General features: G+C 31.0%; 1 protein-coding gene across 6 annotated transcripts in view; it reads right to left on the bottom strand.

Moving 5' to 3' along the window:
• Positions 1-14,087, bottom strand: part of da (transcription factor daughterless) — a 178,611-nt gene that overhangs the window by 58,888 nt on the left and 105,636 nt on the right. For 4 of the 6 annotated variants that reach the window (XM_035353356.2, XM_085807869.1, XM_085807870.1 and 1 more), the window contains 2 exons: positions 10,091-10,175; positions 5,850-6,004 (listed from right to left, as the gene is read on the bottom strand). In XM_035353356.2, coding sequence (XP_035209247.1) covers positions 5,850-6,004; positions 10,091-10,175 — 240 coding nt within the window. Of the gene's footprint in view, positions 1-5,849; positions 6,014-10,090; positions 10,176-11,163; positions 11,254-14,087 lie in introns of those variants that run through there. The other 2 variants (XM_085807872.1, XM_085807873.1) reach the window with 2 other exon arrangements.

Below are 14,087 nucleotides of genomic sequence, written 5' to 3'. Positions count from 1 at the left end.
ACATTTTTAGTTAGAAAATGTCCATTATCTCCTTTATTTGGTTACGGTTTTAAGTTTGACAATCAAATTTCAAATCAAAGATTTTGCGCAAAGTACTATAACAGAATTTTTAAAAATGCAGAGCATGTGTCACGAGATTAGTTAGTATATTCAGTGTCAAAAGATTCTGTGTTCTCTTTTTGTTGTATACATTTTGGTCATTCATAATTGAGTTCGATTTTAAACGAGGGTTATAAAATGTGGAAAAATATTGGCAAAATACTAGGAAAGCATGAAGGCTCGAAAACTCATGTAAATAATTTGGAATCATGGTTAGAAACTTGTCAAGACAGTAGATCCAGCTGTAAAAAGGTTAATTAATTCTAAAATTAAATACTGGCATGAAGTAATTCTATGCATAATGTCACCTATTAAATTGCTTGGTGAATTTCTCTAGTTCTTCAAGGTACAAGCAACAGACTTTATGAACATAACAAAGTACATTTTCTGAAGTTAATTCAATTATTAGCTGAATTTGACCAAATAATGGAGGAATGTGTTCATAGAATCCTCAGTAATGAAGAAAACATAACATATAAAAAAAACATTCAGAATGAAATTATTGAATTATTACATGATAATATAAAGTCTAATATTATAAAACAAGTTCAAAAAGTGAAATATTATTCAGTTATCCTTGATTGTACTGACGATGTGAATAAAGTTGAACAAATGAAATTTGTAGTAAGATATAGTACTTCCATTGACCAATTAGAAGCAGGTTTTGAATGCAATACTAATGAACATTTTCTAGGTTTTCCTCTTATTGAAAGATTACTGGGAAGAAATTATGTCAAATTTTATTAGAATTGGGGGAAAATGGATTAAAATTAGAAAATATAAGAGATCAAGGTTATGACAATGGTTCAAATAGTAAGGTGACAAAATGGGAGTAAATTCAAGAATTAAAACTTTAAATCCCAGAGCATTTTACATGGCTGATAACAACAATTCATTAAACTTAAAACATTTAACGATATGGCAAAATCTTTCTTCAAGGCAGTCAATTTTTTTAATATGGTTCAAAAGCTATATACATTTCTTGCATAGACTTTCCTGCGGGCCATATTAAGAAAACATTTCAAAACTCTTATACAGAAGCCATTAAGGACAATCATTGGAAAATTCCCGAAAGCTCGGTTTTGAAATGGAAAATATTCACAATGGTTTATTAAATATTTGGGAAAATGTAAGAACAGATAATATGATTCAAGATGAGGCCAGTGGTTTGTTCAGCACAATAAAATAATTAAAATTTTTATGCTTGATTGCCATTTGGTATAAAATTTTGAATCATATTAATCCAAAAAGTAAGCTACTTCAATCAAAAGATTCTGATTTATCCCAAGCCACTGATTTATTAAACAAATCGTTAACTTTTTAAAAAAAGAACTAAGATCGGCTGAATCTTTAACCCTGTTTTCTTGGAAGCAGAAAAGTTAACTAACAAAACAGACATAGAAAAACTTTGAAGTGTCATCTATGTGGATTGTGTCCATCAACTATGTCATTCATGTCAGCTACGCTATCGTGTCTGATCTAAAAAATTAAATTTTTCATATGAAAGTGTAGATAAACTTATACAAGAATCAAAAGAGAAATACAGTATTGTTTTTCTTTACTATAGATCAGGCAATCAGTGCCACGTTACCTAGCATACTTTCGTCAAGATCCCCCGCCATTAATGTGTTAATGCTTTAGTATTGGCTGATGAAATAGTCCTTGTTTCTTTTAAAAAAGGAAGAAGGTTCAGTTGATATTCTTGTATTCATTAATTCCCTTAAAATTAGGCCAAATTTAAGCATTGCTTGAAGAATTTTGCTAACTCTGCCCATCGACTTCCCTGTTGTTGCTACTGGTGAAATATCATTTTCTAAAATAAAAAAATAGAAAATAACTTAAGAACCATGTCTACTCAAAACTGTCTTAATGGGGTTAGCCATGATGGCCACTGAATATAAATTGAATAATGAATTGAAAGATATTATTTTAATTTAGTTATTAACTTGTTTTAAGCTTGTTTTTTTTGTTTCAACTTTGTGTGCTTTTTCATTTTAAACAAATTCGTAGATATTCTACAAATGTTAATGTTTTTATTCAATTAAATTCTGACCGTATTTTACTAGTTATGTTTCTTATAAATCAGTTTTATTTTCATTTTAAAGTTTTTGAAGATTGGGGCAGCACTTTTGAGGTTTACATATGGCAGAAAAAGTACTAGGGCCAGCCCTGCAACAACTACTTTTAATGCGGATGCTACCTCCAAGGCTTACATGCAGTTTTCCCTAGGTTGCCAAAAAATCTCTAGTAGTTCTTAAAATTACTGAAAGGCACATACAATTAAACTTACATCTATGGGCCAGATAATTTTACAGTTACGTACGCAGAGTAATTACAGTTATTAAATTACAATACCCACTATAAATATACAGAACTGGACAAAAATGTCGCCAAGTTTGGCGAATTCTCACCAAAACCATCGCCAGCTAAGCAATATCCCGCCAATTTAGCAAAATAGCCATTTACTCATATGACCACCTGTACTCTTATTTTTCTGGCAGAGTATCTTTTCTTTACATTATAAAGGAAAAATGCAACAATTTCATCTAACATTATATATACGTACAGAATTCGTAACAAAGTTTCTAAGATTTATACACAAACGGCTTTAGGGCTTTCCAAATTTCAAAAGCCGTCTGCAAGTTCCTCCTGCAGACTTATCACTTATAAATTTATATAAATAATGTAATACATATTTTCCAAAAAATTATGGGATTAAAAAATAGAAGATCCCTTTTAAAACTGACATGAGAACATTTTTAGGTTACACAAGGAAAGCACATGAATAAAAATTGCGTGTTAATTAACAAATTGTCACCTATTTTGTAATTTAATTTGTAATGCTTATGATAACCCATATATAATTTAACAATAGCAATGTCAATCTGTCAAGATGATGGGTTTTCCCTTTTGTAGATACGAGTATGATGTTCACTATCATTGGTAGATATAGTACTAAGTCTCTGACTGAATTTTAGACTACTATCTTTCATTGCTTCCTGTTTCATCTTCATTCATAATATACCTTTACACAAAGCCAAGAATGAAGGAAATGGTACATTCTTTTGAAAAAAATACACAATCAAAAATAAGTTTATGCATATTTCAATAACAGCATTTCAAATCATAAATCCAATTCATTTGTCACTAGCCAAATTATAAACTACAACAAAAACATTCCAAAATTTCCATTATTACCTCCACAGCCACAAATTCTTCTTGGGTACTAATCCAGAGGATCAAGTAGCCAAATGCACTAAGCAGCCAGAGGATTATGACAGAACATTTGACATCACAAAGAATCATCATCACAGAAATATTAATCAACTTTTATGAACAGCCAGTGTAGAAAAATGCAAAGGCTACATAAAAACACCTGAGTAAAAATATGATTCTGAAGCTGCAGTCCTTAGATAAGTTAATGTCATTATAGCATTCTAGATCGATTTTTGCAAGAAAGAGGAACTGAAGAACCCTCAAACCCCTTCCTGACTTTAAGCAGGTGGAAAATCGAACTGGGAAGAAAAAGCAGCTTTTAGACTGATAATGAAAATGTATTGGGCACACACACAGTAACAGTCACTTCCTCCAGTATGGAATGAATTATTACAAATGAGAGGGTAAGGACAGAAAGACAATGACAACTCAATTAAAAAAGATCTTGAGTCCCTAATAGTCTTTCAAAACTTCATAACGGACATACACAGAGGCCATTTGGACGTTACAAAAAAGCCTCAATAAAGTATATGAATGATTCTTCCAACACAACAGCAAGGCTAATATAGAGAAATGGTGCAAATGCTCTCATGCATGTAGAATACATAAAGCCCAGCAAAACATTCATGATGACAGAAATGCTTTGAGCACAACAACAATAACTACCATATTTTAAACAACTACCGTATTTGATGGCATATAAGACGCACTTTTTCCCTAAATTTGATCTCAAAAAAAGTTACCTGCATCTTATACATGAAGGACACAGGTTAACTTTCAATACTGAATGCTATTTTTAGCCTGGATATAAGTCTAGACACACATAACTTTTTCTACATCTACATGTGTGTGGCCTTCTAAATAAGGGTGCTCTTATATGCCGTCAAATACGGTACCAAGTGTACTAAAAACTCCTAAAATTACTACTCTTTGAAAACCCACAAGATGTGTCTTGTCTGACCAGCAAGCATATTTATCAATCTAACTAAATGGATGATACACATACTGCAAGTGAAAGGATGAACACCTGATACAATAGCAAAATTTAAGGAAGTAAAACAAGTTTGCTCTTAGAACCCCAAACACTATCAAATGAACTGGTTTGAGCTATAGACATTATGGAAAGGCAATCCACATGTGATTGACATGTGGACATAGCCTGAATGACAATTCAGTTTAAGAACACTGAACACCTCCTAAGATTAAAGTGCAAAATTATGACGGATTTGCTCATTATTATGGAGCATTGACCATCATACATTTTGGACCAGGAAACAAGGAAAAACTTGTTAGGTTCTGAAACTCAGACCTTTTACTTGTCAGCTACATATAATAATCACACTATGAAAGCATGCATGGGAGAATGCAATAATTCCTTACAATAGTAACGAGTATAAACGATCCCTGTTCTTGAGGTTCTATTTTTTTACGACCTCTGTTGTTTGGGCACACAAACATTTTCCACAGGCATTCAATACACTGCTTTCTTTACAACTCTTCGCAGAAAAAAATTCTAAAAGCCTCAAGTCTGATACACACCAGTCTATCCAGCAAACAAATGATTCTGAGTTTTTCTTTCTAGCTATATACTGCAAGGTAATGAATACAAAGATTTTACCTACATGTGTTCATCACTTTATTCTAGGACATCCTGTAATGCGATGTAAAGAAGTTCAAATCTTTTTTATTATTGTACACTAGCCGCTAAGCGGTCAGCCTTCGTCTGGCTTTTAAATGTACCGGAAAACAAACGCCGTATCCAAGTACCTCTCAACAAATGTCCAGTATCTAAGAGAGACAGTAAATTTAAAATTGCACAGAATCATCACCCTTATTTTTCTTAGTGGCAACAGTGATATTGATGCGATTTCATCAAAAAACATAAAATAAAAAAAAACTGAATCGAATTTTAAAAAAATGGCTTTGAGGTGCACTTGCCTAGATGCACCTATGTACTAAATTTTGTAGCCCTGGGTCTGTTAGCTTACGGCCAACACGAACAAATGAACAAAAGACAACACAGACTTTTCCTTTTATTATATGTAGAGATTTCATTTTGCTCATTATTTATTTTGCATTACTCAAATCTTACAACATAGTTTAACATAATTTTTTATTTGTAAACAGATATTTTATATGTATGCTTTATTATTCTGAAATACATGCATTTTTTTCTCTTTCTAATATTTATAACATTTATACCTAAAATAAGTTCATTCAAAGCCCCCCAAAAGTTATAATAAGCTGATTCTGACACAGATACTTCCAACTAATAAATGATTTTTTTAAGTGGTAAAATACTTTGAATGAAATCCATATTCATAAAGTTCACATTGAGACTATGAAATACTTAATACTCACTAGATCAACATTAAACATAATAAATCTCAATTATAAATATACTAGACCTACCAGTTTTAATCATGGGAAGCAATTACTGAGCACAATTAACATGTTAATCAGAGTAATTTCTAACAATTTTATTATGTGTCAAATTTTAGTTTAAAAAGGGAAAAAAATCTGAAACAACTTACCAAAGGCTCAGGAGGAAGATGCATAGTGGAAAAGGCAGAAGATGTGGGAGGTGGATGAGAGGCAGGAATGCCAATCACAGAATTTGAATATGAATACGAGGAGGATTGCAGGCTTGGACTAGTAGACCAAGGATCTGGAGCTGCATGTGGACCATCTATAAAAAGGGTCAAAACAAACAGAAATTTTCATTAGTTTTTAAAAATGCTTGGTGTTAAAAGATCCTCTTGTTTATTTAACCCTGTTAACATCATGGCCTTTTAGACCTACTGATGAAAAGCTGTATTAAACAACATTTATTAGTTAAATATGTTAAATTACTTAGTTTTATTATTTATATTCAGAATCTTCTCTTCATTAGGACAATATTTAAACATTAAACAGAATAGGTAAAAATATTCTAAATAATATGCTAAATGGCCAAAAAAAACCCCTCATAACTGGATAAAAGTTAATTTAGTTTAAGTCAAACAACAAAAATCTACTACATAGCTGCTGATAGGGGCTTTTAACTCAACATTATTAACAAAGCAGTTGAATTTTGTTGTCATTACTCTCTTTCTACCAATCAGTTATAAAACTGCACATATTTTACAGAAATTTAATTTTCGGGTCGTTTATTCTCCTGTCAATAAAATTCCGAGTTCCTTACTTAAGGAACCTCTTTCTGGATATGAATTCCTGGGGTATTTGCAGGATTCTTTGCCACTGTGGTTAAATTTACATTGGTCAAACTAAGACAGCCTTAAAATTTCACACTAAAGAACATGAGGCATATATTAGGAAAAAGAAAACACAGAAGTCCTCTGTTGCCCAGCATTGTTGGTCCATTTTTCTGCAGCCAAAATTATTCAAAAAAATCTTCTATTGGTGAATTAGATTTTGTAGAGCCATTTCACATTTAAAAAAAAAATCTTTCTGTTCTAGTTAACAACCCAATTCCAATCCATTTTTACCTTCAGCCTTTAAGGAAATTAAGTTTTAGTTTTCTTGTTTCATCAATGCCAGTAGCTTAACTCCTGTCCAGCCATTCTTAGCTTATCTTATCTCATTCCTTTGCTCTTTGGCAGCTGAGGATAGTGGTTCAGTAAAACCATTGAAACTAGTCCTGTTAAAATTTGCAAATATAATGCTGATTTTTGTTTTTTGACTTCTAAATTAATATTTGTTCAGCATGTTATTTTTATCTAAATGTGATGAATTTTTTTAAATTATTTATAATTTTGTAGTTCTAATACAAACAAGATTTACACAATTTACTTGAACGGGGTAATAATAAATAACTTTTCAATATTAAAGGGGGAAAAAAGACTAATTTCCTATTAAATCATTAAATACAAATTTGTAAATTTTACTATTAATTCAGATACATTCAGGCTACTGAGTCAGAGTATTCCAAAAGTTAAGTCTTTGTCAGAGCCCAGAAAAGTATACTATACTGGAATATAAACATAAATTTGACACAAGCAAACCTAATTTATATCATACATTGCTCATGCACCTTTTTACTGGTTTTTGCAGCTAAGAAACTAAAGCCTAGATTTTGAAAGTATATACAATAGATGCTGCTGAATGCAATCATAGTTAATGTTATTTTTTGGATACTGTCATGGAGTTGCTGAAGTCCCATCTGCACACAAAAACATGGAAAATAAATCATTTACCAGCAATTCAGCTAATATGATCAAAACACTATGGAATGAGTTTCTTAAACTGATCCAAAGTTGAAAAGTAAAAAATAAGGTCAAAATATATTTTAAAAATTGCCAAAAGATAAAGAAATGACACCACATAAGGGATTAAGTCGCCAAACAGTTTGCTTTTGATTTTAGCCACCCATTTAAAATTAATCAAAAAAGAACCTTAGTTCGGCATACATTTCAAAATAACTCTTTACGGTCATCAACTCGCTCAGCCCACATTCCAGTTAAAGACCGCAATGGGTGCCAACAAACATAGCTTCTATCACAAATTTCCAAAAGATATATCACATGCATTTGGGAAGAACTTGTTATCTTTGCAACCACTGAGGGGTCAAAAAGGCTGGAATTCTAGATATGCTTGCTTTTATGCGTTATTGACAGATAAATACGTAAAACTTTTTTTACAATAAAATAATGGCCCATTCAAAATGTATGCAGCTAATTTCTTCAAATTTACAGCGATTCAAAAACTGAATTATCTGTAAATGAGTCTGGGAGTAGCCAAAGTTCTCTATATATGACTTCAATACTAGTATAAAAAAAACATAGCAGTAAAGATATGAATTTATGGTTTCAAATGGATATTATCATTTGACTGATTGAAAGGCATGCAACAGCAGATGATAAAAGAAAGGTCTTCCTCGGTGAGACATTTTTTAGAGGAAATTTTACCGAGCGGGAGAGGGAAGTAAGATCCTAATACATGTAAGTTCACTGAAAAAAAAAAAAAAAAAAAGACCACAGCAAAAGAATTAGAAGACAGAGTTGGTATGTCTGGATTGTGCCTCTAGCCTTGTTTTCAGATATAGCATACTAAATTCCCCCCCAAAAAAGAAGCTAAATACTTATTAATTGTAATTAAACAGATAAGTACAGCAATTGAATTTTTTATACATATAACTACAAATGTAACTTCTCTGTTAAGTGCTCATGTAGAAAGTAAAGAAAACTTCCAGGGACAATATTTCAATTTTATTTGCAGTAAAAAAGTTGTTCTGTATGTTCTAAAAATAATACAAATATTAATAATATTATCCATCTTATAAAAGTAAAATGAACAAAATAAAATGCAATAAAAATATGAGAATTTAGGGATTGAATTGAGGAGGAAAATATGTTATGAGGTCAACTACTATGAAACTCAACAAACTTTGTGTTAGATCTCATCAGAAGTTTATAATTTAGAGAAGCCAGGCTGTTTCATGTACTAAACAGTAATAACCAGGTTTTCCTGTATGTAAGAACTCCCAATATTTTATTGCTAAGCTGTTGTCTTGAAGGTGATTAAAAATAGCCATTTGTTACTGACAAGGATGATTAGGTACTTCTTGTTTATGCAGAAACCAAAGCAGTATCTCAGTCATATCATACAGCAAATGCCTGGTGACCTTGCCAAGAGTTGGAAAAGTAAATATATGGAATCTATATCGAGCCATGACTCCTCATCTCTGAAGAAATATTACAGCCAAGTATCAGAAAGGCAATGGAAGAAAAGGATTTGATGAAAATATTTAACTAAAATAATTTGAATTGCCACACCTGTATGGAAAGTCATAATATGCTATATCTAAAGACAGATTACTTCTCTCTTAATAAATGTAAATGTAAATTTTAAAAAACTGTCTACGAATTTGGCATAACATCAGAAAACTCTGTCTGACACAACTTTCAGTTTGGTAATGCAAAATTAGCACAATAAACATCATACTTTGCACAATACATTTGTCAGTAATACAGAACAACATTTTTAGGTTATTTAATTCTCCTTATGTTAACTTCTCTGGAAAGAGAAGTTTAAAATTTAATTTTGCCTGCTAACATTTCCACTAAAATTATATTTCCTTCCTGATGTATTAAAAAAAAATTACATGTAGAAATTAGTGGATCTTTTTTTGCAATTTTGACATCTTGAACTACTTTTAAGCACAAGATAGAAAGCAATTATCACACTTTCTTATAATGAAGGTAAAGCAACTCATAAATTCTAGTTTTAATACAACATCTTTAAATATTATTCAGCTTATAGAAAGTTAAAATTTTCTCAGTATTTCAATACTGCACCTAGATATTATAAGATATTAACTTCCAGTAACAGTTTCTGAAAATAAAATGAGGAATTTTATAAAAGCAGATTTAGCATTGCGCTAAAATAGGTTCTACGAAGAAAAAAATTAATTTCCCTATATTCTTTTACATAATAAAAATTCCAAACAGTAAAACAGTCACTATGCTCTAATTAGTTAAAAACAAGAAGTTCTTAATCATTACATGTAAATTTTGCAGAAGCATTAAAAAAAAAAAAATAAAAAAATAAAAAATAAACTGGTTAGTTTACACGTATCTCAGCAAATTTTGCTGGAATAATATATATATATATTTTTTTTTTTTTACACTAAAAAAAAGTTTATGTTTTGTAACAATTATTTAAGTAAGTACTTAAGCTCTTTGTAATGGGAAGCATATGCCTCACATTAATACTCAGCTAAAAAAGCCAGAAAACATTTTCAAACATTATGTCACATGAAAAAAAAAAAACTTACCTATAAAAAAAGCATCTGAATATGGGCCAGGCTTTGAAGAATTAAACCTAGTGGAATCTTGGTCAAAACCTTCAGAACTAAATGGCTAAAAAAGAAAAAGAAAAAAAAAAAAAAAAACATGGTTAAAAATTTAATAATTTAAAAACAATGTGCAGAAGAAATTCAAATATTTGTATTCTAACGCTAAAGTCAAGCTATTTTCTTTTCTACAGAAATCATTCTAAACTTTATAACTGAAATTTTTCACTCGATACATCTGTTTTCACCTTTATAATACATAACTTCTTTAAGTGTGATAAAAATGCTTTTTAATTTTTTTTCACTGTGTTAAAAAAAGCACACACAAGCACAGATTTAAAAGTCATATATGCAAAAACAGCACTAGTAATTACACAATATAAACTAGTAAATGCTGATCCAGATTAGTCCAGCAAATGTTCAAAATATTCTCAAATTTTTTATAAATAAAAATTAAAATGAGTAAGATTTTTGGTTCTTCTAACAGTTATGGCGATAAACACAAAGACTAGTTCTAAGTTGTAGCTTTTCACCTGTCAATAATATTTTTGTTCAATAGTTTTCTTTTCTTTCCTCCATTTTATTTATTTATTCACTTATTTTTTAAATGATTTTTTTAAGAAACTGAGAAAGGATCAAGCCATTCAAACTTCTCATCCTCTTCCCCCTTCCCCACAATTTTAATGTCAAAGCAGTTGTATATCAAAGTCATCCTGTTCCTATACGGCGGAAAAAAATTATGCATTATATATATATATATACACAATTTTACACTTTACATAATGATTTCAGAAACGAATTTTCCTTCTCTTTAGCATATTAATTCGAATAAATACAAAAACTAATAAACGAGAAAACAAAGATATGTTTCCATAATTTGATACACACTTTAAATTAGAATATGCTTTAACCTCTTTGGATAAGTTTAAATTGATTCGAATAAAAAATAAGGTGGATCATAAGAAAATTTGCAAACATTCCCTTATTAGAAACATTTGAGGCAAAAGAACAAAAGTTGAACCACACATTCACTATCTCTGAAATCAATAACTTACTCCCGTTATGTTTTCCCATTTGGTCCTAACGGAAATAGCATAGAAAGAATCTGAAGAGCTTTTCTCTGGCGGCATCAATAAAGTCACACAAGGGCGATAATAGCTAACGTTACCCTCCTTCTCCAAGCATCTCTGTTTAGCGACAGAGTTTTCTTCGCGCCGTCATTTACGCTACCCCGTTTATCGATATCCCCTTATTTGCCACATGGAGGTAGGAACTTCCTACCTCCATGATTTGCCACTCACTGCAGACTTCTAAGAAACACAAAATAGGAATACTTTATTCCTTCCGAACTGTGGGGAGAAAAAAGTCAACACAAATGGCGCGCAATGATGAAAGGAACAAAGACATGGAGGAGAAATGGTAACCAAAAACATCGCTTTTTATCTCGTAATTTTTATTTTCAAAAATAAAACTGCAAAAAAGCTGTTTACTTTAGCTCTAACCCCCCTTTCTAGATACGCACTAAACGTTACCATGTTGACTTAAAACACAGCTATACAAAATTATGCATAAAGCATACTTGTGCAACAATGCGGTTGCCTAATAACAGCATTTACGATATACACGTTCGAAAGATGTAAAATGCTATTACAGTATAAGAACATTAAACGCTGAGTGTGTTATAAATCAAATACTACACCATTTAAGAAGCAAACGTGGGACTACGTAGCTTATGTATTCTGTTTCCTTAATACCTTATTTAGTAAAAATACTATTACATATTAATAAAACAAATGATGATTTGAATAACTTAAGCTGAAAACAGCACATCTTATATTTAAATCTTATATATAATATGAACTTGTAGAGTTACTCTCATAACCGGAAACTAAAACTAAGTCCTGCAGACCCCACTAGACAAGATAAAGACAGTCAGTTATCGCTACATCTTAAATACTCACAGATTACTGAAGAAGATTTTTAAGATAACCCTTTTTATTTTAATCTAAATTGAACATAAAGACCCAACTTGCGCAACAGACAAAACCACTACTCGAGGCTATTTAAATTAAGCAATAACAAGCAAATGTAAACGCTGATACATAGTCTAAAATTAACATAAGCTAGCACAAGAAATAAGCTGGATTAAAGTATTTTACCAGTTAGCAAGTTTAAAGCATTGGCTAGCGAGAATACCAAAGCCGGAAACAGGGCTGGCGAAAATTACTAACAGTAAATGCGATTCCTTAAAGCTCTCTCAAAGATTCAAAACCGTCAGCTAAAATAGTTTCAAAGCTAATTTGCATTCTGGTGAGAATACGGAAAAGCGAAGTTAAAGATCAAAATCATAATAACTGGTTAATTAACATAAGATACCTTAGGAACTTCAACGAAATTAATATACAGCAATTTTATTATCCATAACACATCAGGTTCTATCGTACTGTAGATAAAATCTCGAACGGATTACAGCAAAAAAAGACAACTAATGTAACTCTTGCTGGATATAACAAATGCTTATGATCCCGCTTGACTGAAGGCCCCGTTATTTCAGCAGCACAAAAACACGTCCACTAATCAAATATCTAGATCTTCTTAGAAAATAATGCCCCTTGGAAATTTATTTACCAAAAGAAAATCAATGCACTTAATACCAAATGTCTAACAATATATCCTCGTCATACATAGCTTTTAAACAAATGCCATAGGGAGCCGCAAAAAATAACGGGTTTTTCTAAGTTACAAAACTTCAATGATGTTGGCAAAATTACTATTTTGTTGGCTTACAATTCCACTTAATCATGAATTCGAATAGCATGATTCCCCCCCCTTCGTAAATGACTGAAATGAAAATATAGTAGAACTCTACTTTCCCGTATTCCTTGTTATATCTAAGATTTAAGTAAAACAATTTTATGTAAATTTATTGTTTTCTTTTTCACTTTTTCAACAAAAAGAATAAATTAATTGTAAATTGAGAGTAAAATTTAATAATACTTATATTATACTGTTATAATTGTATTATTTTATCTCATTTTATTCTTAGTTAAATAAAAATAGGTTATGTGTTCTGCTCCCTACAAAAATGATTTTTATTGATAAAATTAAAGAATGAAATAACTTTGTGTTAGCCTCAACATTTTGCATATTTCTGCTTAAACTGAATCATCGACATTATTTTACTTAAGTCGGCTCTAAAACTAAACACACAGCCTTTTTTCTAATTTTCATAGATTACAATTATGCATAATAATAAAAATTATGCAAAAATAAAAAGTACGTATTTTTTAACTATGCTCTAATGTTTGTTACAACAAAAGTTCTCCCTTAGCATTATCTTAAATTTGTACGTAAAAGTACAGAAAAAAGACAACCCAATCACCCGGAATTTATAAATATCCGAATGGGCTGCAGTCCAGTTAATGAAGATATTTGGAGTTCTAACATGCATCTGTTTTCAGACTGATTTCATCACCCCAATCACAAAGGAAACATCCTTACCTTACCTATTCGGATAATACTCTACAAGCAAATATCTGAAGCTTATTACTAATTTATACGGGTCACAATGAAAATCAAATGCTTAATGTTTATTTAAAATCAACACTTTCATACTCAATATATACTGTTCAATTAATGCATAAGCCTACTTATCATACTAGCCTACATTCCGCGAAATTCAACTTTCAAACGTTTCGCCTCGAAATGAATAACAGAAGGCACAAGCATCAACGGGCAATTACGAAATGTCATCATTTACGCGCTGTAGAAATATGAATACTCTGTTTACACACCTGCCGGTTAAGCAGTGACCATGCAAACTTCGCTCGACATGAGAAAACTATTCTAGTAGATAAAAGTTTCTTCTGAGGCATTTAAAAAAATTCACCAAATACCAGGATTTTAAGCGCATTTTATAAAGTGAATTTGCCGAAAAAGGGAAAATTCCCCAAAATATCATATTTATAAACTGCCTGCA

This window comes from Stegodyphus dumicola, chromosome X1 (genome assembly GCF_044657685.1).
Source record: "Stegodyphus dumicola isolate Sdum_Otavi_A_Nest chromosome X1, ASM4465768v1".
NCBI classification, from domain to species: domain Eukaryota; kingdom Metazoa; phylum Arthropoda; class Arachnida; order Araneae; family Eresidae; genus Stegodyphus; species Stegodyphus dumicola.
Note: the sequence above shows the minus strand (reverse complement) of the source record. Positions and strands in the feature narration are given on the sequence as shown.